Consider the following 25,366-nt stretch of genomic DNA (forward strand, 5'->3'; position numbering starts at 1 on the left):
AGGTAATGCAAAAGCTCAACAACAAAGATAACTTAGTTCAGGATAACCAATTCAGTCTTATTGTGTACGTCTCCAACAGTTCCTTAAATAGAAGCGTTCTGCTAATACTCCTTACGCATTTCGAAGGCTCCAACACACTGGTCCCATCTTCATCAGAGAAATCCTGAACTAAGTCTTATCTTTGTTGTTGAGCTTTTTCACACGACAATCACTGAAAAGTATGGAAGGAGTCAAAGATGGCTTCTATACTAATCAAGTAAGCACTGTGTAGCATGTATTGGGTCAGAGTTCTAATATGTGAGACATACTCCAGCCTTTCGGGGGGAGGATACCAGAAATACTAGCAAATGTATTGGCATTAATCAATCCCAAGAAGATTCACAAGTATATTTATGCTAGACAGTCTGTACAAATGTTATGTATCTGTGAATGCTATTTAAAATGATTTATAGACTTTAGACATTTTATAGTAATACAACTATCAAAGTAACAAATATTTCAGTGGGGTAGAATTAGTTAGTGATATTTTTTTCATTATAAAACTAACAGATGGACAATTGAGGTTGTTGTTTCTTTAAATCGGTTTCCAAGAGATTAATCAATTTGCCAGTTCTAGCATTTTCTCTGTAAGGAAGAAAACAAGTTAAATGAATATGTTTCAGGGATACAGCGCTGTTAAACTGAAGAAATAAATGATAGATAAGCAAATTGTTTAAGAATGAATGTTGCTATATATATATATATATATATAAAAAAAAACACTCAATTATGTGTTATATTATAATTAGATTTAAAATAGCAAGAACTTGACCCAATTAAAGGTTACTCTGCAATGTATATACTTGGGTTCAAGTAAAATACTCTAAAGCAGAGATCTGTAGTATATATGCATATATAATTTACAATATACCTTAAAAATAAATCATAATTTAGCATGAATAAATAATGCTACCCTCAAGAAAAAAAAGAAAATGAAAAAGAAAAACTAGCAAGTTACTTTAGGAGGGGGAGGGAAAACAAAGTGTTGCACTGAATGACTGAGTGACTTCTTCCTCTCTCGTCCCTCCTCCCCTGCCTTGTTTAGGACTAGCTATGCTCCTCTGCTCTTCTTCCTCCTCTAAGCACATTGCCACCAGGAGGCAAGCCACTGCCCCTTTAAATGCATCCTTTTCCCCTCCTCCTCGGCTGATCGATCCACCATTTTCCAAAAAGGAGCTAGCAATCCCACCTGGAGAAGGATTATTTTGGGGGGATTTATCGTGATTTGGAGATATATTCGGATTACAAAAGGAAGAATCTAGACTTGGACGAGGATCAGGCACTGAAGGGGGCAGTGCCACTGGAACCCCCCTCCTCCCTGCCTGTTAGACATGGCTGCAAACATGTACAGGGTTGGAGGTAAGAGAGAACCGCCTTATTTAATGCATGAGCAATTTACCAGTTTGTGGCCTTGTTATAGAAGCTTGTACAGTCTTTGCTTCTCTTAGGATTGGATATTGGGTTATGCATGCACTCACTATATATTTTACTACCCATACCTAAGGAATGCGACCCAGTCCTCCTGCATTATTTGGTGCATTTTAGTGCCTGGAGTGTTTGGGGTAAGGAAAGTGGTGGATTTTGCCTTGGACCCTGATGCTTCAAACTCCGGGCTGCCCTTCCATTATCACGTGGGGTACCCCGAGTTCTATTTCTTGGCGGGGAGTTCAAAATGTGGATGAATTTGAAAGCAGATATTAAAATGTACACATTCTCCCCGAGTATTGTGTTGTGGTTAGGGAGACCACACTGGGTTTTATCAGCTGTTAAATATGTATTTGAAATAAACATGGAAAGTTTTTTTTCTGTCATCTTCACTACATTCTAATAACGTCTGGAATACAGTGTCAAAGAATAACCTCTATTGGATTCTAAACCTGCAAGTTTTATGCTGCAAGTACAATATGTAATATCATCTACATATTTCTATTTTATGTTTCCTAGCATTTCACAGAGTATGGTTAAACACAAACTACGGGGAGGGGCCTATATTCAGTGGTGTTCAAGGCCTAGGCATCAAATAGTTCCCATAACATTGTTTTTTCATTCAGACAATTTCAGGCTAAATTATTGACACATTCGTAACTGTTTATTATGTACGTCAGTGTATTTATTTATATAATTTCATGTTACGCACCATCTTTTCTCCACTCTTACGTTTTTATAATTTGTCTGTATGCAGTGGCTTGAAGGGACGTGTTTATCCCTGTTAGACACTCGGGAGGCGGGTGAAGAGTCACTGAGGGTTCTCTCCCTCCTCCCGCTGTCTGCTCACAGGCTGGTCATGTCTGACAGGAAAATGATACTATATGAAAAGCAAAAACAGTCAGTGTCTCAACACAGTGACAAGTGTAGTGTTTTCTTGAAGGATGTATGGCGGGAGGGGGAGGTGTAAGTCGCGAGAGGTGGCCGCGGGAGCCAACATGGCGGGGGAGGGGGTTAATCTGACACAAAAGAGTCCGAACGCCACCACAGGTATCGAGGAGAAGAGAACTAATAGTATATACAGCACTCCTAAAACTAACACGTTAATATAGAAATGGTTTATCGCACCATTCTTTACAAGAGGTTGAAATGTGTATTGGAGAGAAGAATATTTTTATTATACAATATTTAAGTTCATCATGAAACTTAAAAATGTGCATCTGTATAGAGAGGGAGAGAGAGTATATATATATATATATATATATATATATATATATATATATATATATATATATATATATATATATATATATATAATGTGTGTCCTGAAGTAACCTCAGACTACAGGTTTAATACATACATAGTACATGGTATTAACAATGTTTCAACATTTGTGTGCCTCTATTAACATATAATATGCTGAAATACAGTACTGAATACATCTTACATTTGCAGGTCTATGAGTGCTGTTGCATTTTTTTTTTAACACTATGCATTTTTAAATGTGAAAATATTTTACTGCTTACGTATGGTACTCTGGGTCCCATTTTTGTGGAATTTAGTAAAATAGGTTTAATCCAAATTCAATATTGCTTGTGATAAAGTGGGTGATATTTGTTGTGCACAAGTAGACTCTGTCTTTATTGGATATAAAGAGAACTGGTATAACTGACACATTCAATTTATTACTGGAAAAAAATCATCTGTTAAATATATTTTGTAAAGTCTGTGTATGTTTCCTACTGTGTGTTAATGGATTAAACCAGGCATTGTCTTGATGGTTGAAAAGTACTACAGTGACGTGTGCACTAGACTTACTCTGTATTGGCAGCGGCTTGCAAGCACGTTCCAGGGTATATCCAGTGTGCATTGTGTGATATACTGTCTGTGCTTATGACACTTCTGTATACATATTAATATCCATGAATGGTTACTTTTTTGTGTTACATGCAATACAGAAGAGGGCTTTACAAATTCCACTTTTCTAGTTTGATATAGAATTGTCAGTAGGAGTTATAATCTGGGTTTTATTGGTTTAGTTTTATAAAACTATGAGTCTAGAAGATGAATACCAGCTGTTGTGGTAAGAAATCTTAAAGGGACACTAAACCCCAATTTTTTCTTTTATGATTCAGATAGAGAATTACTCCTATTATCTAATTTGCTTCATTCCCTAGGTATCCTTTGTTGAAGAAATAATGCACATGGGTGAGCCAATCACACAAGGCATCTGAGCCTATCTAGATTTTGCTTTTTAGCAAAGGATATCAAGAGAATGAAGCAAATTAGATTATAGAAGTAAATTAGTCATTTAAAATGACATGTTCTTTCTAAATCATGAAAAAAATTGTTTCATGCCCCTTTAACTAGAGCATAGTCTTCTATAGTGTGAAAAAGTATACATTTTGTGATTAAATTTTATTCCCTTCTTGCAGAACCACATTACACTTGTTTCCCCTTCAGATCTGTGTGCGGTAGTATCGCAGGTAAAGGGACACGGAATCATGTAGTAGGACACTATATTGGTTAAATCACTGGTGCATCTGAGGTTTCCCTTTGAGTATGCCCCAGGCTATTAATGGGGTTAATTTATCGATGCATTTGTGATACTGATATTGAAGGGGTTGAGTAATTGGTACATTCACCAATGATTATGAGACTATGGCTTCTAAATTGACGAAACGTGTCAGATCAATGACACCTCACCTTGTATACCACTGAGTGTTCAATCACCTATGCCTGAATAAACCACTTGGTTGAAACCGATCCAGTAGTCTTCAATTTTTTGTTATATATATATATATATATATATATATATATATATATATATATATATATATATATATATATATATATATATATATATATATATATATATATATATATATATATATAGTTCGTAGGTGTATGCACTCTCACCATCTGTCATCAACAGCCAGGGTGCTATAGAAAATGTCCATAATTTCAGTAATTGAATAAGCACTCTCTGGACTTTAGCCGTCTGTGTAAACAAAAGTTTTATTTGTGACGTTTCGGGACACCAAACAGTCCCTTCCTCTGACAAGCAACAATACAAAAATGGCAAACTTTTAAAGGGGAATAGAACCCTCCCCTGTTTCTTGAACCAATCAGTGCAAGTATTGTGTAAGGACAGGAGAAACAAACACCCTGATAGGATCATAGTCGAGGTAAAAACAACTTGAAGCCAATGTGCTTAAAATGTAACGTGAGTGTATGGAAAGAAATATGAAAAAAATAAATAAAAATAAATAAATATATATATATATATTATACACACTCACAGGAACAAACAACTGGTTCAATACTATTGTTAGCCTATTCTATGGCGATTTACCACCTGGGTGCAGCTTCTTTTAGCCCAGTAATGCTTTTCACAGTGAAGAAATTTCCTGTAGTATATCAGTCTGATCCCGCCTATTACGGTCAGTCCAGCGCCGAAATACCAGGCAATTCCTCTCTGAACAAGGAACACAGCAACCCCAGACGATCGTTTCGGCCTTCATTGGGCCTCGTCAGTGAGGTGTAGCCATATTCCTCTAAGCACACTGAGCAAGGAGTCCACGTCTGGTTTCCCCTTTTTCCGATAGGGAGACTAAATACACACAGAGAGAAGCACACTCACAGGAACGAACTGGTTCAATACTATTGTTAGCCTGTTCTATGGCGATTTACCACCTGGGTGCAGCTTCTGAACAAGTGTGCCCACGCACGAAACATGTCTGCATGGGGATCGGCTCACTTGCCTGATTGCTAGAGTCACTGCTGGCTCACTTATAGGACATCCTGGTTTTGTCCTTTTTTATCTTTGTGGAATAAAGTTCGTTTTATTTTTATAGCTGGTTGCCTGGAACATTATTTTTGTTTCTACTCTGTTGCTCACAGCAGTTTAGAGCAATTATCCTATATATTTTGTAATAACTTTCTCTTCAGTAATGTAATTCTAAACTTGGACAAAGGCAAAACTTTTTTTCAGCAATTGCTCCATGTGTTTTTTTTTTATTTTTTTTTTTGTTGTTGCTTATTTTGTTTCGTTCTCTTGGTATCCTTTCTTGAAAATCATATTCTGGTAGGGTCAGCAGCAGCAATGCACTACTGGCAGATAGTGTCTATCTAACTTCCAGTAGTACATTCCTGCTTCTTCAAAAATGGATACTAAGAGATAAAAGCCAATTTTAAATAATAGAAGTATATTGCAAAGTTTTGGTGTGGTGTGTGTGTGTTTTTTTTTTTTTTTTTAAACAATTGTCCAGGAAAGAAAAAATGAGGTTTCATGCCCCTTTTAAACTGTCCATTGTGCTTGGCATTGTAAATCCTATAAGCAAATCCCATGCTACAATGTTATGTAACATTTTGGGCACTTCAGGAGAGTTGCCTCATACGGTAACGGCAGATGCAACACTTGGTGCAGCTCTTACAGTGTGTCAAGAATAGTGTCAGTGATTCTACACATAACATACAAAGTGACAACATTGAAAAATTATATAATATATTTACTGGTTTGTAGAATCTTACATTTTTGGTATTTTGTGAAGGTTAACTGAGGTTAAATGTAGAACTCTAAAGTGCGCGTGAAGTTAAGAAATAATACCATGCTGCGGTTTACCATGCACGTTGTATGGTGCATTTTTCCTATATTGGTATTTCTACATAATGTTTTCTAAAAGTTCTAAAATATATCAGTAATGCACATCAAAGGGAGTGAAAGTGTAAAAACCACTCCAGTATTGAATTTAAAAAAAAATAGTTTCCCCCCCCCCCATGCTTTTTCTTCTTTTTAATTATACTGGGTAGTACATAAGTGCTAAAAGAAAATGTTATGTTATTGTATGGCTTGATTAACCCACATGCCTTGGTGCCCGTGGTGCATTAAAAATGTGCCCTGGTTTCGGGTTACCGCTCCCATCTCTACCTGTCTTTGTCATGGACGTGGTAATTACTGCCAACCACTGTCACAAGTTTGCATCACGCAGAGTTAACTAGTTTATTATCGTTTATTTGTATAGCGCCAACAGATTCCGCAGCGCTATAAACAAAGGCAGAGTACAGCAAAACAATTATAGGGATCAAATGGGTAGAGTGCCCTGCCAATAGTCGCACTGTTGTAGTGAGCTCTTAAGAAGGTGATCTACAAATAGCTGGACTCTTAGGCATGCATGCTAAGGGGGTTCAGGGGATTGCAATGGAGGAGAGAAACTGGTATAAATAAAGGTTAGTGTATGTAGGTTGTATGTATCCCTGAACAGTAGATTTTTTTTTTTTAAGGGAGTGCTTGAAACTTTCAAAACTAGGGGAGAGTCTTGTGGAGCGAGGCAGAGAGTTCTACAAGATGGGAGCCAGACTTTAGAAGTCCTGTAAATGGGAGTGTGATGAGGTAACGAGAGTAGGAGGTCATGAGCAGAGCGAAGGGGACGGGAGGGAGAGTATCTGGAGACAAGGTCTGAGATATAGGGGGGGAGCAGTGCAGTTGAGGGCTTTGTATGTCAGAGTGAGAATTTTGTGTTTAATCCTAGAGGCAAGAGGAAGCCAGTGAAGGGTTTGGCAGAGAGGGGCAGCAGATGAAGAGCGACGTGTAAGGAAGATGAGCCTGGCAGAGGCATTCATTATGGATTGTAAAGGAGCTAGGCGGCAGCTGGGGAGACTAGAGAGGATGGATGTGCAGTAATCGAGGCGGGAAAGGATGAGAGAGTGAATTCAATTCTTAGTTGTGTCTTGTGTAAGGAAATGTCTAATTTTAGAGATGGGGTTTTAAGGTGGAAGCAGCAGGCTTTAGCCAAGGACTGAATGTGAGGAGTGAAAGAAAGCTCTGAGTCAAATGAGACCCCGAGACATCGGGCATGTGGGGTAGGGGTAATGATGGAGTTATCAACAGTTATACAGAGATTGGGGGTGGAGATTTTGGAAGAAGGGAGGGCAAATAAGGAGCTCAGTTTTGAAGAGATTTAGCTTGAGGTAGTGAGAGGACATCCAGGAAGAGATGTGAGAAAGACAGTTAGTGACACGGGTTAGCAAGGAAGGAGATAGGTCTGGTGCAGAGAAGTAGATTTGGGTGTTGTCATCATACAAATGATATTGGAAACCGTGGGACTTTATTAGGGAACCTAATGATGACATGTAGATTAAGAGTAGGGGACAGAGCCTTGTGGTACCCCAACAGAAAGTGGTGACGGGGCAGAGGTGGCCCCAGAGAAGGCTACACTAAATGTACGGTTTGACAGGAAGAGAACCATGAGAGGGCTGTGTCACAGATGCCGAAGGATTGGAGGGTTTGGAGCAAAAGAGGGTGGTCAACAGTATCAAAAGCTGCGGACAGATCAAGGAGGCTAAGCAGAGAGAAGTGGCCTTTTGATTTTGCTGTAAGTAGGTCGTTGGTAACCTTAACTATTGCTGTCTCTGTGGAGTGATGGGGACGAAATCCAGATTGCAGTGGGTGAAGGAGGGAGTTTAATGTAAGGAAATGGGATAGGCATGCATATACTAGTTTTTTAAGAGCTTTGAAGCAAGAGGGAGGAGGGAAATAGGGCGGTAGTTGGATGGGGAGGTTGGATCAAGGGAAGGGTGTTTTTTTTTTTTTTTTTTTTTTTTTTTTTTTTTTTTTTTAGGATAGGTGTGACCATTGCATGTTTCAGAGATGAGGGACATATACTGGTGCTAAGGGAGAGATTGAAAATGTGTGTGAGTATAGGTGTAGAGGAGAGGGAGGGGAGAAGCTGTGAGGGGATAGGGTGAAGGGGACAGGTAGTGAGGTGAGAGCGCAGTATTAGTGCAGAAACGTCTTCCTCAGTAACAGGGGAGAAAGAGCTAAGTTTATGGCTGTGGGTTGTGGTTGGTTGCAAGCGTTTGAGGGGGTGAGAGAATGGCATTATGTTGACAGCTGATTTAGTTTATGATGGAGTCAATTTTGTTATTGAAGTGGCTGGCAAAGTCTTGAGCTGACAGAGAAGTTGTATGTGGGAGTGGGCGGAGAAGAGTATTGAAAGTGAGAGAACAGACGTTTTGGTTTGAAGAAAGATTAGAGATAAGAGTAGAGAAGTAATGTTGCTTATAGAGATTAAATGCAGAATATTAGTAGCTCAAGATGAGTTTATAATGAAGAAAATCAGCGTAACTCCAGTACGGGAACATTTGTGTAGGTACCGTGTCAGAGGAGTATACTGATGAGTGTTATTTCCAAGCTATGGTAAGAGGGGCCAGATTGTCAAGGACAGATGTAAAGGGTGGAATTCTAGTGGCAGATTGGTCAGGGCAGGAAAAGGAGGAGAGGTTCGAGGGAATTGGCAAGCTGTTGCTGATCTAATGACATAATGCTTCTGTAAAGTTTGGTAGGAGGAGGGAGGGTTGTAGGGAGGGATGATATGTTGCAAGTGAGGAAATGGTGGTCAGAAAGAGAAAAAGGGGAGTTTGTAAAGTATGAGAGAGTGCATCGATAGCTAAAGATCAGGTCAAGGGAGTGACCGTCTTTGTGAGTGGGAGAATCGGTCCATTGCGACAAACCGAAAGAAGAAGTGAGTTGCAGAAGTTGTTTTGCAGAGGAGGCAGTGGGATTGTATAGAGAGATGTTGAAGTTGCCAAGAATGAGTGCAGGGGTGTCTGAGGAAAGGAAATAAGGTAGCCAGGCAGCCAAGTGATCTAGAAATTGAGTTGAGCCAGGGGGTTGGTATATGACTGCAACGCATATAGTGAGGGGAGAGAATAAGCGAATCATGTGGGTTTCGAATGCGGAAAATGTAAGGGAAGAGATGGGTTGTAGTTGTTGAAAGGTACAACGAGAGAAAAGTAAAATGCCTACAGCACCTCCTTGTCTATTACCAGACCTAGGGGAGTGGCTGAAGTGGAGGCCCCATGTGACAGAGCAGCAGTGGATGCTGTGTCTAGGGGAGAGAGCCAGGTTTCTGTTAGGGCCAGAAGGTTAAGGAAGCTGGAGATAAAGAGGTCATGTGTAGAAGTGAGCTTGTTGCATACAGAGCGAGAGTTCCAGAGTGCACAAGTGAAAAGGGTAGTGGCTTTAGATGCAAGAGGAATGTGAGTAAGGTTGGCAGAGTTTTGTTTTCTGAGTCTATGGGATGGTACACATGGATGTGCACGGCTAGGCAGTTGTTGGGGACCAGGATTAGGGGAGATTTCACCACCAGTTAGTAAAAGCAAGAGGCCCATGAGATACAGATTTGCAGTAATGAGACTGTTTTTGAGACGAGGTGCAGGGGGGAGAGAGAGTGTTTAGGAATAGGTAAAGTTCATAAGTACAAAAGTAAGGTGAGTTTAAGAGAGATGGGCTAATGAACAGTGCAGTTGGAGAGGGAGAAGGAGTAATTGAATAATGTAGTTTGTTATAGAGACAGCAGGTAACAAAAAGGGATATTAATATATTGAGCATTTTTACAAAAGTGGGAACCAGTTAAACACACAAGCCACAGTATTACAGCAGCAATTACAAAAGGAAACAATGAGATACATAGAACATATTACAAAAGTACTTGCCTTGTGTTTTGCCCCTTGCCCAATCCTTGTTCAATTCTTGTATAAATCTTCTTTTTTTTTTTTTTTTTAATGCCTCACTTATAAAATGTTCACTTCAGAAACTGAACACTCTTAATGGCCAGTTTACCACTGGCAGGGCTAAATATCTGCTTCTGCCACAGACTGTGTTACTTGCCAACAGGATGGTTTAACAGCAAAGGTTTTCCAGCTGCCTTAATCCAAACCTTTACCAGGGCATAAGAGCAAACCTATGTTAACCTCCAAATCCTGCCTACACTACAACAAAAATCTGCATTTGCCACCACCACCCAAAAACTTAATATTCAAGGCTTTTTGGGCAACCCCTAAATTAGTTGCATTAAAACCCAAGAATAAACAAATTAATATATTAAAATAAAAAAAAATAAAAAATATATACTTTGGTAATGTTATTAAGGGATACTAAACCCATTTTTCCCTTATTCAGACAGAGCATGCAATTTTAAGCAAATTTCTAATTTTTACTCCTATTAATTTTTCTTTGTGCTCTTGCTATCTTTATTTGAAAAGCAGGAATGTAAAGCTTAGGAGCCAGCCCATTTTAGGTTCAGCACCCTGGATAGCGCTTGTTTATTGGTGACTGCATTCAGCCAACCAATAAGCAAGCGTAACCCAGGTTCTTAACCAAATATGGGCCGGCTCCTAATCTTTACATTGCTGCTTTTTTATATAGATAGCAAGAGAACATAGAAAAATTGATACTAGAAGTAAATTAGAAAGTTGTTTAAAATTGCATGCTCTATCTGAACCATTAAAGGAAAATGTGCAGTCTTTTTATACTTACACTTTTTGAGTCACCAGATCCTACTGAGCATGTGCACGAATTCACAGAATATTCGTATATACATTTGTGATTGGCTGATTGCTGGCAAATAATACAGGAGGTATGAAAATAGAACTTTGAAGTTTGTAAGAAAAAAAATGGACTCATTTTGAAGTTCAAAGTAAGTGCGATTGCATTATTAAAATCTACTGTATTTACTGGTCTTTTAAAGGGTTACAGGTTATCTAAAACAAAGCTTTTTGTATTTAAAAAAACCCCAAAAAGCTAAATTTTTAAATTTCCCCATTTCTGTCTTTGCAATGGCCACTCACTAGAGAAGGTTGTGCTTCGTAGAAATCATCCAGCCAATCATATCATAATTGTCACTGCTGTATTTGCTTATTTATATCATAAGTGCACGATTCCAAAAGCGTTTGCATTAGGGACAGACAGGATAAATATTAATTTATTGGGTCCTGGGGAGAACACTGTAAAATGCATAAATAAATATGCATAGTTAAACAATTTTGTGAAAGTCATTCAGGGCTCAACAAACCCAAGAGCCAGGGATCCACTGGCACCCTGGTTTAGCGTGCACAAGGCACCCATGAGTGCACCCACACCTAAAATTTAGCTTCGTGCTGCTGGATTTGCATTTCATAGCTAGAAAGGATCCAACTTTTTTATTGTGGTCGTATACTGTATATGTGTATATCTATATCAGGGCTCAACAAAACCAGGAGCCAGGGAGCCACTGGCTCATAACGTTTTGGTTATTCTCCACATATCTATATACAAATATCACGGTCTGGTTCCTAAAAGTGTGTGTTTCTAAAGATTCTTACTGGCTCCTAAATTTTAAAAAGATTTGTCTCCATGAAATCGAGGAGACACGGGGAGAACGTACTGTGTGAAAAAAAAATGATGTAAAGCAAGAATGCTTTCAAAAATAATTAATTAACTTCTCAATAGTCGTATGTATGTCTCAAAAAATAAATAACTCTAAAGCTTTTTTTTTTTTATTCCCTGTAGAATTGGAACGAAAAGGAGCATGGAATTTTATTTTACAATAATAAATAATGTTATGGTATGATGATTATATATTTAAACTTCCAACGTTATTTTTTAAAACACAAGAAAAATAGGGGGCGTCCTAGGTCAGTTATAATAAATCTATAAGTATAAAAAATGGGTAAATAACTAAAGACATCTATAGACAATTTAATATCAGTAGGGAATCCTATATCCCTATACAGGTGAAAACGAGACACATGTTATACAAAAAGTGAAAGATATATATGATGGCCAAGAAGTCCCATATATCATTATAGGGTAGAATCCAACCAAATCAAATGAAACAGTCCAGGCTGCTGTCTGTGAATGGATCGTAGGTCAGAATCCCAAAATCGGTATTCTGTGGAAGAACAGAAACAAAAGCGCCACATGGCCTAGTATTGCATGTACTCTTGTGGTAAAGTGCAAAAGTATTTCACTCACATGTGAGGAAGCACCCCTCTTGGTGCGAGTATCGCAGACTGGAATCATACAGTCATCCAGCAGACCGGTCTCCCGCAAAACTCCAACAGCAGTGAGGTGGATCCAGATAAACGTTTCACAATTTTGAAAAAAACCGCCAAAGTTTTAAAAAGCAAATCTAGTTATTGGCTGAATAAATTGTACTTTTATTTCAATGTTACAAATTGTATGAGCACTCTTCTCTGCATAAATTATAAATTTTTTTTTTTTTTTTTTACTGAAAACTAATTTTTGTGTCAGTCCCAAATATTTCTGGCTCCTAGATTTTGAAAACATTTGTAAAGTATTCAAGCTGGTTAGACTTTCCAATTGAGTATCCACTTTGTGTAATGAACAGGTAAAGACTGATACGTGTTTTTTTTATTTCCCCCCCCTCCTTCTATTTGTTTCCGTGCCATATAAGTACCCCCCAGTTCTTTATAAAGCTACATACAACTATCTAGAATAATCTCCTTATGACATTGCAGAGGGATCCAGATCAAATCTGATTGATTCCTGGAGGTAGAGATCACTGTTACCTCTAAGATGTGCAAGCGCACACATGTTGGAGCTCCTCAGCATTAAAGTAAGTAAGCTTGCTTAAATATAAAATTGTTCTGCAAGCTTGCTTACATATGATCTGTATGGGTAGTTTGGTTTCTATAATAGTTGCTTATATTCGCTCCTTGTATACCTGCTGGCCCTCCTAGTGTACTTATAATGTAATGAAAGTAGTCTGTAGGAGAGATGACTTGTACTTGCTCCCTGTATCTTTGCTGGCCCTCTTGGAGTATGTATAGTGTGTGGATAATAGGGTCTCTAAGAGAGGTGGCTCATACTATCTGGCCCTCCTGGAGTATGTATATGGGTAGTAGGCTCTGTAGGATAGGTGGCTTGTACTCGCTGCCTTGTTTCTTTGCTGGCCCTCCTGAAGTCTGTATAATGTATGGGTGATAGGGTCTTTTGTGTAAGTGTTTAGTGTGTAAGAGGGTTCCCCCTCCCCTCTTTTTCTATGTAATACCCCAGAAGGTCACTGTGACGAATCAAACCTTCTCAACGTCATGAACGTGTGGGCATGAAGGGGTTAATGGCACACAGCTCTGGTTCCCTTAAACTTGCAACTCTGCAAAAGGACCTTTAAAAGGGACACCTCATTAATCCCCAAATCCTGTCCACACTGTAATTAACAATTTCCCTGCTGCCACCACCAAAAAAACTTTTAAATTAAAGGGGATTTTTGGGAAACCCCTAAAAACTCACACTATTTAACAATTAGGTAATGTGCCTTTAACCTTGTCTCAACAGGAGTGTGAATTTGGATATTAGAGCCCAAAAGACAGAATTAGATTTTCGACGTGTTTAATAACAAAATATCAATACAGGTTACACAGTGCAAAATTATAAAGACATTCAAAATGACATACAATTGCAAAGCTACAATTCTTTAAAAAGAAAATGGGACATGAAAAGAATTACACACAATATCTAACTTATTACCAAGTTCCTTTAGATATGTGGAGAATGCCGTTCCTGATGTTAGTGATTTGGGTCCCAGGACAATTCTACCCACAAGTCTTTCTGTTACATATTTAAACCAAACTTTCTTAGTCTTGTCAAAGACAACGCCCTAGTAATAATTTACGAGTCCAGCCAATGCAAACAAATCTTAGCTCCCACTATCAGTCTCCAAGGGGAGGAGCGTTCTGCATTCCTACACACAGTTACACTAGGCGAAGGAGGGGGTCTCGGCTTACAGCTTTTCTGAAAGCAGATTTCACACGCAGAAAAAGGCAATTCACATTAACCTTTTCCAGGCTGAAACACAATACCACCTCTGCCGGATAGCCAATCTGGGTATCAACTACTCCACATGACTGTATCATGACAGTCACCGTATTAAATTAATATAGACCAACGTGCTGACAGGTTTATCTATTAATTATAAAGAGAGAGTAATTTTTTTTTTTTTTTTTAAATAGTAATTTAACAGTTTTATTTTAACGTTTATGCATGTACTTATATTCTGGTTTCTCAATTTTAGCTGGCATTTATCATTTTGTCATTATTTATTATTACACACATACACAATCTCTCACACAACACACTCGCTTGCAAATATCTATATACAGGTGAAAATTGAAAAATTAGAATATCGTGCAAAAGTTAATTTATTTCACTAATGCAACTTTAAAGGTGAAACTAATATGAGAGACTCATTACATGCAAAGCAAGATAGTTCAAGCCGTGATTTGTCATAATTGTGGTGATTATGGCTTACAGCTCATGAAAACCACAAACTCAGAAAATTAGAATATTACATGCAATCAATAAAACAAGGATTGTACATAGAACAATATTGGACCTCTGAAAAGTATAAGCATGCGTACTGTATGTACTTGGTTTGGGCCCCTTTTGTTGCAATTACTGCCTTAATGCGGCGTGGCATGGAAGCTATCAGCCTGTGGCACTGCTGAGGTGTTATGGAAGACCAGGATCCTTCAATAGCGGCCTTCCTTCAGCTCTTCTGCATTGTTCGGTCTCATGTCTCTCATCTATCTCTTGGCAATGCCCCTTAGATTCTCTATGGGGTTCAGGTCAGGCGAGTTTGCTGGCCAATCAAGCACAGTAATCCCACGGTCATTGAACCAGGTTTTGGTGCTTTTGGCAGTGTGGGCAGGTGCCAAGTACTGCTGGAAAATGAAGTCCGCATCCCTATAGAGCTCGCCTGCGGAGGGAAGCATGAAGTGCTCCAAAATCTCCTGTTAGACGGCTGCGTTGACCCTGGACTTAATGAAGCACAGTGGACCAATACCAGCAGATGACATGGTTCCCCAAATCAACACAGACTGTGGAAACTTCACACTGGACTTCAAGCATCTTGCAGTGTGTGCCTCTCCATTCTTCCTCCATACTCTGGGTCCTTAGTTTCCAAATGAGATGCAAAATTTGCTGTTATCCGAAAAGAGGACTTTGGACCACTGAACAACAGACCAGGTCTGTTTTTCTTTAGCCCAGGTAAGACGCTTCTGACATTGTTTGTTGTTCAGGAGTGGCTTGACAAGAGGAATATGACATTTGAAGCCCATGTCCAGGATCTGTCTGTGTGTGGTGGCTCTTGATGCACTGACTCCAGCCTCAGTTTACTCCTTGTGAAAGTCCCCAACACTTTTGACTGGCCTTTTCCTGACAATCCTCTCCAGGCTGCGACCATCCCTGCTTCTTGTGCACCTTTTTCTTCCACACTTTTCCCTTCCACATAAATTTCTATTAATGTGCTTTGATGCAGCACTTTGGGAACATCCAACTTCTTTTGCAATTTCTTCTTTTTTTCTACTTTTTTCTTCTTTTGCAATTACCTTTTGAGGCTTTCCCTCCTGGAGGGTGTCAATGATGGTTTTCTGCACAACTGTCAGGTCAGCAGTCTTTCCCATGATTGTGATTCCTACTCAACCAGACTGAGAAACCATTTAAAGGCTCAGGAGCCCTTTGCAGGTGTTATGACTTAATTAGCTGATTAGAGTGGGACTCTTTGAGCCTAGAATATTGCACCTTTTCACAATATTCTAATTTTCTGAGATTGTGGATTTGGGGTTTTCATGAGCTGTAAGCCATAATCATCACGATTATGAAAAATCATGGCTTGAACTATCTTGCTTTGCATGTAATGAGTCTATCTCGTATATTAGTTTCACCTTTTAAGTTGCATTAGTGAAATAAATGAACTTTTGCACGATATTCTAATTTTTCGAGTTTCACCTGTATGTTATCTTTTACAAATTTTTTTAAGTTTGACTACACTAAAGTGCGCACAAATCAGCACTTCTCCAAAAATTGCACTTGTTAACTTTTTTTTTTTGCGCAAAGTGCTTACAAGAATTAGAGGGGTTGACACATGCATGCAGGGTTGATACATTTCATAGTGGAGAGTTCTCAACATAGCCAACTCATAATACCAAAACATGCTAGGAGACACCCCCAGTTCATATGGGCACTGAAAAATCTTAACTACGTGTCATGATACGATCATATAGAGTAGTTGATACCTGGATTGGCTACCCAGCAGAGGTGGTATTGTGCTCTCAGCATTGCAGGGTTAATGTGAACTGCTTGTTCTTTGTGTGATATCTGTGTTCAAGAATGCTGTGATTTAAGACCCACCTCCCCCCCCCCTTCTTCTCTAGGTGGTGGTACTTCTTGATACTGGGAGTTAAGGCTGACTATATATGTAGATGTCTTAAATTTCCTTGACAAGACAAAGTTTTAAACTAAGTGTTACAGAAACTTTAGTTAGAATTACCATGGGACCAGGGTGGATTTGATTTAAATCAAACTGATTTAATTCACGATTTAAATCACTAGTCAGTAAGGCTTGATTTAAATCATAGTTTTCTACATAAAGACTAATTCTTGCTGGTATAACTTTAATATGCAAGTAGATGAAGATATTTAGAATAACTTTTCATATTAGTTTTTTTATCCCCAGTTTAATAGGTTAATCAATATAATTCATATTTGGACAACTTTTCTGTTGTACTTAGGAAGGAGAAAAATAATCATTACCTTTAATAATAACAATTTAAATAGATTTTTTTCAACTGAAACAATAACATTACAGTGTATGTTATTTGCTTAAACAAACATCCATGTTTATTAACTAATTTGGCTAAACAAAATATATATTTTAAAAAACTTAGACTGTCAGCCCAGCCTACACATGAAAAACTTAAATACTGTCCTCTGTAGCTAACTCGTCATCTTCAGCTTCTTCTTTGTTCATAATCTGGAAAAGAAAAACAAGCTTTCCTGCTTTATCGGGTCCCAAACGATTTCTCAATTTAGAATGAATGAGTCCAAAGGAAGAGAATATTCTTTCAACGCCTGCAGAAGAAGCTACTGCTGTTAAAAGTGAAATCATTACTTGAACAGTCTCTAAATCCAAGTGCTTAAGTGACTTCCACCAGTTCACTGTTGTGACTTTCTTTAAAATATCTTCAGCAAACCTATATTTCTTGAATGGTTCCCCCTTAACTTTTGAAGTTAATTATAGTTGGCATTACAGATGGATGATTGCTGGATACCCATGTGTGACGAATCACGCCTTCTCAGTGTCACAATAGAGGGGTGTGGGCAGGAAGGGGTTAATGGCACACAGCTCTGGTTCCCTTATCCTTGCAACTCTGCAAAAGGACCTTAGAAGGGACACCTCATTAGCCCCCAATTCTTGTCCTCACTGCTCTAACAATTTCCCTGCTGCCACCACCAAAACTTTTAAATTAAAGGGGAATTCTGGGGAACCCCTAAAAACTCACACTATTTAACACCTTGGTAATGTGCCTTTAACCTTGTATCAACAGGAGTTTGAATTCAGATATTAGAGCCCAAAGACAGAATTAGATTTTCTATGTGTTTAATAACAAAAATATCAACACAGGTTACACAGTGCAAAATTAGAAAGACATTAAAAAATAACGTACAAATACAAAGCTACAGTTCTTTAATAACAAAATGGGACATGAAAAGAATTACACAATACCTTATCAAATTCCTTTAGGTATGTGGAGAGCTGCCATCTTACGTTAGTCTCTTGGTTCCAAGGCAGTTCTGACCAAAAAGTCTGTCTCTTGCATACTTGAATCAAATTCTCTCTTTGTCTTGTCAAAGACAACGCCCTGGTTATAATTTATGACGACTTCAGCCAATGCCAACATGTCTTGACTACCACTATCAGTCTCCAAGGGGAGGAGCGGTCTGCATTCCTACACACAGTTATACTACATCACTATTCTTAAAGAGGGGGGAAGGGGCTCAGCCCATAGCTTCTCTGCAGCAGATTTCACAAACACAGAACAAACAGTTCACCTTAACCCCTTCCATGCTGAGACAATACCACCTCTGCTGAGCAGCCAATCCAGGCATCAACTACTCCACATGATTGTATCATGACACCATGTCATAGCTAACTCCTCTTCCTCAGCACTTAAGTTTTGACCCTGATACTGGATATTGACAATATTTGCCAAAAGATGAGCTGGAGACAGTGCTTGTCCCGAATCTGATTTAAATCCAAAAAATCAGATTTTAAATTAAAAAAAATATATATATATATTTTTTTTTTATTATAAAAATGATTGATTTTTATCCACCCTGCATGGGACTCAAGCAGCTAACATAATGGAAGGTTGTTCTTCACATATCTAAACGAAGTTGGTAAACAATCTTTGATAATGTGTTTGTTTCATGTCCCATTTAATTTTTAAAAATTGTAACATTGCACATGTATGTTATTTTAATGTCTTTATAAATTGGCACTGTGTAACCTGTATTGATGTTGTTATTAAACACATAGAAAATCTAACTCTGTCTTTGGGCTCTAATATCTGAATTCACACTCTGTTGAGACAAAGTTAAAGGCACGTTACCTAATTGTTAATTTTGTGTGAGTTGTTATTGGGGTTCCCAAACACCCCTTTATTGAACGTTTTGGTGGTGGTAGTGACTGTTATACTAGGTTGGTGTGGACAGTATTTGGGGGTTAATTTGGTGTCCCTTTTTTAAGGTCCTTTGTAGAGTTACAAGGTATAAGGGCACCAGTGGCTTATTGCTATTAACCCGTTTATCCCCACACTCTCCCTATTGTGACGTTGAAAGGCTATTTTTGTCACACTACACATGGGACCTTTTCCCTCCAAATGTATCTGGTAAAATTAGTGAAACTGCATTAATAGCTGCTTAGGGCGTGCAATCGCTTTCTCTTATTTCAATATAGATATCAAGATATCTGAGATCATTAAACTCACATAATTTAATTTAGTAGTCCACTTGGAGGAAAATTTGGGATTTAATTTTGTTGACCTTTTCAGGAGACTTCTAAGAAATTAATAGTAATTGCCTGGTATAATCTGTGCCTTGCCCATCCGTGGTGAAACAGTCATGGTCGGGGAGTAGGATTTGCCTATATTGATTAGGTGGGCCTGTAGTTCTCTTAAAGGGGGCCTTTCTGGGCTTTAGTATAGTGACTGTAATAGCCTCTAGCAGGGGTGTGGACATTTTTAAAAAAACTACTTGTCCAAGGGACTAAAGCGGGAGCCCAATCTACTTGTCCGTCACAATGATCTACTTGTCCGTCGTGACAATCTACTTGTCCTGATTTGCAAAATAATTTTAACCAAAAGAAAGTGTGGTATGGGAAAGACTCTATAAAAGGTGGAGCAATTGCCTCTAAGGGAAGACAAATTTCAGATAAAATAGGGCATAGAGGGAAAATGATATATAGTGAACATGAACAGTATCCATCTAATAGGAGATATACCTCCATAACAACAGGTCAGGATGGAGGGAATAGCTATAATTTTTAACTCCTAAAATTGATCAATTTTGTATCTTGGGTGAACAGATACATACAAATGATCTAGTAGAATATGACCTAATTTTTATTCCTCCCCTGTGTATAGTTTTCCAGTATATACTAAGAGGGTGAAGGTAGCAGTGCTTTATTTACAACCATTATGCTTTTACTATATAGGCTGCTCAACTCCTATCTATATATTTTTTTTTACAATATTATGTCCCATATTTAATTATATAGGGGTACTTATTCTAAGGTTTTTTTTTCCAGGATATGGAATGTTAAAAAATAATTGTGCGCTTGTTATGTGTTTATAAATGAGGGTGTAAAGTAATACCTTTTTATATACTTATATACTTGTGGTGTGACACTACTCTACACTTAATATTTTCAAATGAGCAAGAAGCATCTTTTATCAGGTAATGTACAACATATGAACCAAGGTGTAAATATGATAAACTTAGTGGAGCAAGCCCCAAACTCATAATTTGGGCTCTACATACACGCAGCATAAATAGGCACATCATCCTATCAAGAATAAACTGGTCTACAGCACTATTAGTGGCAGTCCTTGTAGATAAAATAACATTAGAAACCCTTAAGGAGATGAGTCATATTATGGTATAAAGTGAGTTCAATATTGACATGCCGGTGCACCCGGTAATCATTGTCCGTTAAGGAGAGAGATTGTTGTATGTCAGAGCCCTGCTTTGTGGATCTAATTCCCTGCCATTGATTTGTAGTACCCCACTCCAGCTTTTCTGTTAAAGCTGGCACTCACGGGAAAGGCCATGCCGTATGGATCAAGGCCAACTTCTGTGTGTAAAGTACTAGCCAGCCACAGCGGTACTTCATTGTCCAGTCAGATCCAAAGATGGACTGATATCGATTCCCTGCTTCATTAGAATGCTGATTTTTATATTCTGCTCCTGCGCTTCTGTTAGCTAATCTGTGAGCTGGAGGTGGTACGTTTTGAAAATGCATAAATATTTGTATCATTTTGCTTGCTTAAATTTTTTTATTCAGCTGAACTTTGCTGCTGTTTCACTTTAAAGGGACATGAAACCCCAAAAAATTATTTCATGATTCAGATAGAGAATACAATTTCAAACAACGTTTTCAATTTACTTATATTTAATTTGCTTCCTTCACTTGTTATCCTTTGCTGACAGGTTTATCTAGGCAAGCTCAGGAGCAGCAGAGAACCTAGGTTCTAGCTGTTGATTGGTGGATGCATATATATAGATTATGATTGGCTCACCCATGTGTTCAGTTAGAAACCATTAGTGCATTGTTGCTCCTTCAACAAATGATACCAAGAGAATGAAACAGATTAGATAATAGCCCAGAGGCAGAACTTTTTCTTTTTTTTTTACTTTCTGCGATGAGATTTTTTTTTAGTGAAAAACTTTCTGCAGGTCATTTTAAAATCAAATTCAATTTTAAATTAGGCAGTTGCACCAGTTCAATTGTAATGTGTTAGTTAACTGGAGAATAAAGCAATATTTAAAGGTTTATATTATAGTGCAGTAGTTGAACATTGCATTGCAAATTAGCTGCAGACATACTCTAAAAAAGGTGCATTGTTTATACCAACGTTTTACATTCAGAAAAAAACAGCTTTGCAGACTGTGAAAGGCTAGGGGACAGGCTTGAAACAATCTCTGAGAGCCAGTCACTTAATGCACTACTGCAGGGGTCAACAAATCTGTTTAAAATTTAGGAGACAGTAAGAATATTTAGGAGCCAGGTACACTTTTAGGAGCTAGCCAATGGTATTTGTATATAGATATATGGAGAATAACCCAAAAGTTAGGAGCCAGGGGTAAAATTCTAGGAGCTAGTGGCTCCTGGGTTTGTCGAGCCCTGCACTACTGCATATTTGACTGTTCACTTCTAACAGCATGTTGCTCTGGAGGAACTGTGATAAGGAAAACTTACACAGTGCAGTCAGAGAACAGCTCTGTTTGACGAGATCAGCCTAATGTGAAGCAGCGCTGAAAAGATAACTCACTAACAGTTCCTGCATGTGTCCTGCTCTTTATGCAGACATGCTTCATTTTCTGCTATGACATCTCAGATCACTGTATGTTCTGCCTTGGGGGATAATAGAAGTAAATTAGAAAGTTGTTTAAAGGGACATAATACCCATATGCTAAATCACTTGAAACTGATGCAGTATAACTATAAAAAGCTGAAAATATCACCTGAGCATCTCTATGTAAAAAAGGAAGATCTTTTACCTCCCAATCTCCTCAGCTCAGCAGAGTAAGTTCTGTGTAAAAAGTTATAATTCAACTGCTGCCCAGCTGCAGGTAAAAAAAAAAATTAAGAAATTAACAGCAGCCAATCAGCTTTAACAGTGCTGAGGTCATGAACTCTCTTACTGTGATCTCATGAGATTTGACTTTACTATGATATCTCATGAGTGTTAACTTCCTTAAACTGAATAGGGAAATAACACGAGGCTCAATCCCTTAGCTGTCCCGGGACAGGCATACTGATTTGCTGCTTAGAAGTCCTTTACAATGGGATGTGGCTACTGAGTAACTTTTGAGGTAAAATATCTTTCTTTTTTACATAGAGATGTAAAGGTGAGATTTTCTAGTCAGCTTTTTACAGTTATGCTGCATCACTTTCAAGTGTTTCAACATTTGGGTATCATGGCCCTTTAAAATGGTATTCACTATCTGAATCATAAGAGAAAATCTTTGGGTTTCATGTCCCTTTTAAGATTTTCCAGCGTTTTCTATTACAAATACACAAAGCTGGAAAACTTCAAAGTGAAACAGCAGCAAAGTTCAGTTGAATAAAAAAAATGTAAGTAAGCAAAGTCATACATAAATATTTGTATTTTCAAAACGTACCACCTCCAGCTCACAGATTAGCTAACAGGAGCAAAATTGGAGCAAGCCGATCTCTATTATACTCCGTGTATAATAGAGCTGTGCAGCCAGGAAATCACTGAGAGGGACAAGTCTACCACTTGCCTCCACTGAAAGTCTCCAACACTGCAAGCGGGGACTAGAAGGGAGGAGCTGAGCAGCGTGGGGCACGCTGTTAACCCAGCGGCGCGTTAATAAGGGGAATAAAAACAAAACTTTTACTGTCTGTTAAATAAAGGGAAAATAAAAGCTATAATGGTCTAAGGGGAGAAAAAAGCTTTTATGGTCTGCTTAATAAGAAAGGAAGAAAAAAAAAAAAGCATTACAATTCAGCTTGCCCGCAGCAGGGCTAAATGTGAAAAAACCCCCACATGCCCTGGACCCAAAACTGCATGTCCCAGGCATTGGGCGATGAGAATTGCGCATCCCTACTCTAGGTATTCTGGAAGAAAAAAAATCCTCTTCCATTGCAGTAAAATAGACCATTAAAGGGACAGTATACACCAATTTTCATATTACTGCATGTAATAGACATTACTATAAAGAATAAGATGTACAGATACTGATATAGAAATCCAGTATTAAACTGTTCAAAAACTTACTTGGAAGCTCTCAGTTTAGCTATATAAAAAAAAAAAAAAAAAAAAGATAGGTGGAAAGCCCACTGCAAGTGGGAAATAAGACCCCGCCTTCTTTTGCATATGAAAAGACCCTTTACACAAACAGGAGCAACCTGGAGTAGGTATCTGTTGGTATTCTCTTAAAACTTTGGGGCTTGGTTAGGAGTCTGAAAATTAAGCAAAACTAAACATTTAAAAACCAAAAAAACTTTGAGCTATATAAAGAGATCCTCTACAAAACATTTATGCAAAGAAAAATGAGTGTATAATGTCTCTTTTTTTTTAATAAAGGAATACATTTTTAGTACTGAACTATTTATAATAGAAGTACCTTAGTTTTTATTTACTAACTAGACTACCTGTCATGGGCTGGCCAAAATTTCTGACACCTAGATTTTAAACATATTTGTTAAGCCCTGCTTGTGATGCATCCACAAAAATGCTCACTGGGTTTTGTTATATCTTTTTATGATATACTACATTTTTATTCCGTCCTTGATGTAAGGCAGGAATCAAACTCAAACTTTTTGACATTTTCATATAAAATGTTTAGTTATGCATAATGAAACAACTGTCCAACATATTTCTATTATTTATTTTGTCACTTTTTGTGTAATGTAGCTATGTAATCTAAGCAATTTCTAATTCTCAGAACTTTAAATGCACCCTGCTGACTTCTCAATCCTAACTCTGCTACACATTTTGTCCATAATTTAACTTTGAAAGTGGCTAGCCTTGTTGGCTGTGGACAAGAGTCCAGATTAGTTCCTCCAAAAAAGGCAAATGGTGGGTGAGCTTGATTAGGGAAAATGTTAATGTGTTTTTATTACGTTAAGACTTGGCTAAAGTTATTTTCCTTCTTAATATAAGAGTACACAGCTTCATTCATTACTTGTGGGAATACAGAACCGTGCCACCAGGAGGAGGCAAAGACACCCCAGCCAAAGGCTTAAATACTTCCTCCCCCCACTCCCCTCATCCCCTAGTCATTCTTTGCCTTTCATCACAGGAGGATGGCAGAGAAGTGTCGGAAGTTTTGGAGTAGCCTCTTATGGAGGGTAAGTACCCATCGGCATGGGACTGGAGCTTTAAGTAGTCTTGTCAGCCTCTCAGTGAGAGTATTGACGAATGTTAGGGTCTGGAGATGCAGGGAGAGTCTTTCTGCGAAACCATCCAGACCCGTATTAACAGCTCCTAAGCAATCCGTGTTGACGAGTTTCACTGCCTGCTTCTACTACTCAAATCCATGTCGGGCGTGATGCTACAAGACTGTCAAACTTGAGAGGCTGTGTGTCTGTTCCACGTTGGTGATTCCGGTAAGATCGTTTCATTTTATACTCTTATTATAATGCAAGAAGACAGGGTCACAGTGTGACTCCTTTTATCTGTATGGAATCAAAGGTTAATATCTCCGGAAGGGGATTATTGAACAGGGGGGGATTGACGCATAATTTGCTTTATTATGTTTTATGCTGCGACATGTGGCTCAGGCAGATGTTGGAACATTCAGGTTTTACTTTCATTTTTGCATAACTGCGCGGCCTGTTGGGTTTGGCACACTTATTCCAGGAGCAGGGGCGGTCCTGTATGGCACACCACATGACCGGGTGTGATCTCATTGATTTCCTCTTTCCTGACCGTGTGGTTTCTCTGTGGAGCCTGGGTCATAGGAGGTGGTGAGTGCCCCAGTCATTGGGGGTATAAAGGTGCCATTTATCTTTTTTTTTATTTTTATATAGTCCATCTGAAAAGCGCAAGCTATGGAGGACTCTGATACGTTAGAGGGTACCTGTTTTTATTGTGAGGAGGCTACGGTATACCCGCCTGCTCAATTATGTTCCACATGCCTTGATAAAATACTTATATCTAAGAAAACCAAGATGTTTAGTACCACTGAGCCGTCCACCTCTGATGGGTTTCTGTCCCATGAGGCGCGTTCCCTGCTGTCATCTCCTATTAAACATGCAGCTTCCCATTGCACAGCTAATCCTCCTTCGGGAGGGGCCCTCTTACCGCCAGACTTAACTGATCAGCTACAGACGGCAGTGTCTGCGGCCTTCAGTGCTTTACCTCGTCCTGCTAAGCACAAGCAAAAGGTCAAATATTGCTATCCTTCCCAGGGGTCATCTACCAACTTCTTGGATTTATCTGATACAAGAGTATCCACTGATGAGGACGCCTCTGATACTTCAGAGGATGCTCTTTCTGGGTCGGAATCTGCGGCCTCTAAACCTCCAGC

General features: G+C 38.6%; 1 protein-coding gene across 4 annotated transcripts in view; it reads left to right on the top strand.

Annotated features, from left to right (window-relative positions):
• Window positions 1–1,079: 1,079 nt before the first annotated feature.
• The window catches only part of MTA1 (metastasis associated 1), a 732,036-nt gene continuing 707,749 nt past the window's right edge, over window positions 1,080–25,366 (top strand). For 2 of the 4 annotated variants that reach the window (XM_053697863.1, XM_053697862.1), the window contains exon 1: window positions 1,080–1,398. Coding sequence is in view for 3 of the 4 variants with exons in the window: in XM_053697862.1 (XP_053553837.1) it covers window positions 1,371–1,398 (28 nt within the window). In the remaining variant the exon portion in view is untranslated. The remainder of the gene's footprint in view (window positions 1,399–25,366) is intronic. The other 2 variants (XM_053697866.1, XM_053697865.1) reach the window with 2 other exon arrangements.

Source organism: Bombina bombina, chromosome 1, assembly GCF_027579735.1.
Source record: "Bombina bombina isolate aBomBom1 chromosome 1, aBomBom1.pri, whole genome shotgun sequence".
Taxonomy (NCBI): domain Eukaryota; kingdom Metazoa; phylum Chordata; class Amphibia; order Anura; family Bombinatoridae; genus Bombina; species Bombina bombina.